The sequence below is a fragment of the Pinus tabuliformis genome, chromosome 2_2 (genome assembly GCF_031772625.1).
Source record: "Pinus tabuliformis cultivar Carrire ecotype Pingquan chromosome 2_2, CPIR1, whole genome shotgun sequence".
In the NCBI taxonomy this organism is placed as follows: domain Eukaryota; kingdom Viridiplantae; phylum Streptophyta; class Pinopsida; order Pinales; family Pinaceae; genus Pinus; species Pinus tabuliformis.
Window position 1 is genome coordinate 1,311,001,038 of NC_142300.1, and position 5,268 is coordinate 1,311,006,305.

Here is a 5,268-nt window from a genome sequence, read left to right on the forward strand (position 1 = left end):
CCAACACGCTCGCTGACACAATCTCATCATATCTAAGTTGTTTTACATTATACATGATATGCTTCCATGTCTCTCGCCTCATGCCTTAACTCTTATCTTCCAATTTATATTTATATCCGTAGCCATCCCCGCTTTTTCTAGGAACGCAGCAGAACTGCCCTTAGCTCGCCTTTACATAAAATAGATATTCACACACAACTAGTGCTGCTTCATCCAGTAATAACAAATCTGGTTACTTTATTATCAGACAGTTAGCAGACCTGCAATTGTCGTTTGTGATTAATTTATTAGCAGACAGATCAGCAGACCTCTAATTTCTTCTTTATAATTTCTCTCCATTTCCCTCCTCCTCCTCATGATTTATAGATGAGAACAAGAGAGACAAGGAGCCATTCGTATAAGCAGATTTCTCGCTGAGAGAGATCGATCAAGTAAGGTTGCCATAAGATTGAAAAGTTCGTAAAGATGGGAATCTGCATGTCATCTGCAGTGATCTCTTACGCAACATTGAGAGGAGGAGGTGGAGGAGCACCTGCAGCCATTGTTATATTGATGGACGGCACCTATTACCAATTTTCTCGCCCTGTTAAGGCCAAACAGATATTGTCAGAAAGTCCGGACCATTTTATTTGTAATTCCGATTGCCTTTACGTAGGCCAAAAGATGTCGGAACTTCTCCCCTGCCAGGAGTTAGAGATAGGTCAAATCTACTTTCTACTTCCGCGAAAGAAGCTACAGTTTGTGGTTTCCGAGTCGGATATGGCTTGCTTGCTTTACAAGGCCCATTCTGCACTGAAACAGATGTGTACCAAATATGGGGTCGGAGATTATATCCAGCCCAGCTTCTACACACACCCACAGATTGGAGAGAGATCCGCAGGTGCAGAAGAAGAAAAAGTGAATTTGAGATCTGAGCAGCTGAATTCATTATCTGGGTGTGGAAGTATTAGTAACAACACAAAGTCTGCGCTGTCGAAGTTTGGGTCTCCCAGAAAACAATGGAGAGCGAAGCTCGATACGATCGTCGAAGTGGCTTGATTATACCAAACCAATTTCCATGAGTTCCCAAAGTTTAGGTCGTCCGCAGGGGGTGTAAGTGTACAAATTAAAGTTAGTCCCTTACCCTGTTTGTAACAATAGCCCATTGAAATGGCCAAGCAGCGGGCTTCCAACCGCAGTGATGATCAGATTTGATCCCAATTGTACTTTATACACATTTTATATTAAGGACATAGAATTGTCATTAATCCTTAATGATTTCTTGACTTGTGCGATGTAAAATCTATGGTTAAAGTCTTAATTACTTATTGAAAGAGATTTAAAAAGCAAATATCGATCCACTCCCTAAAACATTTGGATTTTGTTATCATCATTTTATCAAATAGAAAATAGAAAAGTTTGAACTTTTATCCCACCGAAAATAATATCCACGTCAGTGAAAGCCACGATTTGCCAAGGTTAATGACTCATAAACCAAATCCATAACATATACTAAACCCACGTAACACGCTGATAAGGCAAGCATCGTAATTTATGTGCCACATCGGTATTTCACCAATACATTTTAAATGAATGTCAGCTTGGCCAAAGATAGACATGGCAGACCATTGAGAATTCGTTAGCCGTGGAAAATGAAACATGGAGACCGGAGTAAAGGCCCGAGTGTATTCGAAGAAAAAAGCAAAGACTTGTTTTCTCCGGAAGTAGCATTGCATACCCGTAACAACTAGCTGAGAATATTTGACCACAGGCACAGAATCATTTTTCTTTCTGTAACTTATTATTTGCAAATGCAAGTGGGTTTAAGTTTTACACCTTCTGTCTCCAAGAGGCTAGGGGACTCAGAGAATCTAAGAATCTATAAAAAGTTCCGTGTTAATATATATATAGTACTGATAAAAGTACAAGATTCTCACGGCATCCACACCGGAGGCCCAGAGGATACGGTATTAATTATTCATATTCAATATGCATATTTTGCAGGAAGGAAAGTGTATTGAAATAGGTTACTGTGTTATAATTAGATTTGAAGTTTCCTACCAAATCAATTTTTTTTTATCAATTTAAAATTTTAATAAATTTTTTAAAATAAAGAAATCATTTTTTTATAAGTTTATTGAGACTATATCTCTATTATGTCTAATATATCACTTGGATTAGGGTCGGGCTGGGAATCGAACCAAGAATTTGATATGAAAAAGTGCCTTATCAAAGCACTTGATTACCGTCTATCCAAAACCTATAAACAAAAGCAAAAATTACAAAAGGAAAAAGTGCCTTATCAAAGCACTTGATTACCATCTATCCAAAACCCTTTAAACAAAAACAAAAATTACAAAAGAAAAAAATACCTTTAAATATAATGGTAACATATTATTTCTATTGTTCATAAATAATGAAAACAAATTAATAATAATCACTAATAATTATTTTTTAATAACTAACAACTTAATTATAATAATTTTTTTACTATTTAAAAACATATATATTCAATTGATACATTTTCAATGAAATTTAACTTGGAAAAAGATAAACATGGTGTTTTGGGACCATAGATAGGATAGGATAAAATTCTTACTATCCACAAACTAATATGAAAAAAATGGAAAGTATGCATTTTGCAAATATTTATGTTTTTAAAATTTAAAAAAATTGAAAGGTACAATCATTACATTCAAATTTTCAAAGAAAATCTATTAAATATTTTCTCATCGGAATATTCATGTTTACTTATCTCTAATAGTGTTGACTTGTTAGAAACCCCCCTTCTATTTAAGATGGTCAAAAAAATAATGAGTGACAAACTGCATTCAATTTATTAATATATTACAAAATAGAAAACATATAAAGCAAAATCTAATAATATGAATAATAAAAACTCAAAATGCAACACAAAAAATGAAATTTTAAATATTAAACATTAATTTCAAGTAATACTATTAGAAAATTTATGTCAAGATCATTAAATAAATTTATGTAAATTTTGAGAATGTAAAAACGTATTTATTTCAAATAAAAAAGTAATAATATGAATAATAAAAACTCAAAAGGGGATTTATTATATTAAGGAATTTCTTTTAAGGGTTTTTTATAAATAAATTTTTATACAGGTTTTTTATAAAATTATTAAAGGAGGTTTTGTAAAGCTTATTAAAGGAAGGGCGATTTTTAGTATTTGAAGAGAAGTTTTGAAGAAAGATGGCTTGTCAAATTTCTAGCCTTAGTTCTCACTGTTTACAGGGAAGGATTATAATGTGTGGGCCATTAAGATGACGACCATGTTGCAAGCTCATGATGTTTGGGATTATGTCCAATTTGGGTTTTTAGAACCTAAGGATGAAGCAGAAGAACGAACTCTCACTAATGCAGAGAGGGATCTATGGAAGAAAAACAAAAATAAGAATGCACAAGCATTGTAGCTTATCTAGCAAGGAGTGGACCGAGTAGTGTTCTAGAAAATTATGATCATGTCTTCAACAAAGGAAGCATGGGAGACCTTGGTGACAAGCTATAAAGGTATGGCCAAAGTCAATATTGTTAAGTTGCAGAATACTAGGAGAGATTTTGAAAGTCTACAGATGAAGGAGACAAAGGACATCGATTCTTTCATGAATCAGGTCATGACTGTCGTAAATCAGTTAAAAATTTATGGTGAGGAAATTAAAGATCAAACAATGGTTGAGAAGGTCCTCAGATATTTGTCTACCAAATTTTATGTTGTGGTAGCAACCATAGAAGAAACCAAGCATTTTACATCATTGAAAGTTGATGAGTTGATGGGATCACTTCTATCACATGAGGCAAAGATAGATAGAAATAACGATTCCACTTTAGAAACTGTTTTCAAAAGTCAAGCTTCTATTTCAAAAGATAAAGGTCGAGGCAAAAGTAGATCGAGAGGAAGAGGACAAGGCAGAAGACATGGTGGTCAGAGAGATGGCCGAGAAGAGCATAATAATGAAAGTGGAAGCAACTGCAGAAGCTTCAGCAATAATCAAAGACTTGACAAATTAAAAGTGAGATGTTATTATTGCAATAAATTTGGTCACTATGCCCATGATTGTAGGAAGAGGATAGATGATCAAGGAAACCAGAGAGCTAATATCACTACAGATAGTACTAACTCCATGTTCCTATCTTTCCATACCAAGCATGAACCTTCTGATAATGTGTGGCTATTGGGCAGTGGTTGCACTAACCACATGATAGACAACAAGAAATTGGTTGCAAATTTGGATCAATTTGTGAAGACAAAGGTAAAGTTGGGGATTGACAAGACTATAGATGTAGTGGCAAAGGAGTGGTCAACATTCTGACCAAGTAGAGGGGGTCAAAGACAATCTTAGAGGTATATTATGTCCCTGGTCTCAAACATAGTTTGATAAGTGTTGGTCCATTGACACAGAAAGGATACATAGTTATCTTTCAAGGACAAGAGTGTGTTATATATGACAAGTCCCCAAGAAAGCAATTGATAGCAAAGGTGCATATGACGAGGAACATATTCTTTCCTCTAGTTATGAATTACAGTGATCAGGTTAGTTCTTTTACAGTTTCATGTTCAAATAATGATTGGTTATGGCACTTTTGGTTTGGATACTTGCACTTTTCTAGTTTAAGATTGTTGCAGCAGAAAAAACAGGTCAGAGGATTACCTCCCATCAAAGAACCTGCTAGTAATTGGGAGCGTTTCATCTTGGGAAAGCAACGTCGTGAAAGTTACCTCCCATCAAAGAACCTACTAGTAATTGGGAGCATTGCATCTTTGGAAAGCAATGTCGTGAAAGTTTTCCAAAGGGAGTTGCATATAGAGCAAAGAAACCTCTTGAGATAGTGCATACAGACTTGTGTGGACCTATGAGGACACAGTCGATTGGTGGAAGTTGTTACTTCCTCACTTTCATTGATGATTATAACAAAAAGACTTGGGTTTACTTCTTGAAGTAGAAGTTTGAAACTTTTGCAAAGTTCAAAGAATTCAAAGCCTTAGCAGAGAACCAAAGAGATCGAAAAATCAAAGTATTGAGGTCAGATCGTGGTGGAGAATATGATTCAAAGGCATTTCATGAGTACTGCAAACAACATGGAATCAGAAGACAATTTATAACTAGATACACACTGTCAGGCTAGGTAGTAACTCCATGAAATTCAATTCATTGATTTCATTTAGGTTGGTGTTTAATATATACATGAGGGAGGCTGTTCATTTCATCTCCAGATGACTATTCATATTCTCCATTATTTATTTACTTCAATTTTAGTTATTCA

The 5,268-nt window shown here is 34.7% G+C and overlaps 1 protein-coding gene across 1 annotated transcript; it reads left to right on the forward strand.

Annotated features, from left to right (window-relative positions):
• Nucleotides 1–465: 465 nt before the first annotated feature.
• LOC149198338 (uncharacterized) lies at nucleotides 466–1,038 on the forward strand. Its single transcript, XM_089409010.1, has one exon. It carries the CDS (start codon nucleotides 466–468, stop codon nucleotides 1,036–1,038), a length of 573 nt encoding a protein of 190 aa, XP_089265136.1.
• Nucleotides 1,039–5,268: the final 4,230 nt, after the last annotated feature.

Excerpts from the sequence above, each read along its gene's own strand:
- LOC149198338 (XM_089409010.1), top strand. The coding sequence starts at position 466 with ATGGGAATCTGCATGTCATCTGCAGTGATCTCTTACGCAACATTGAGA.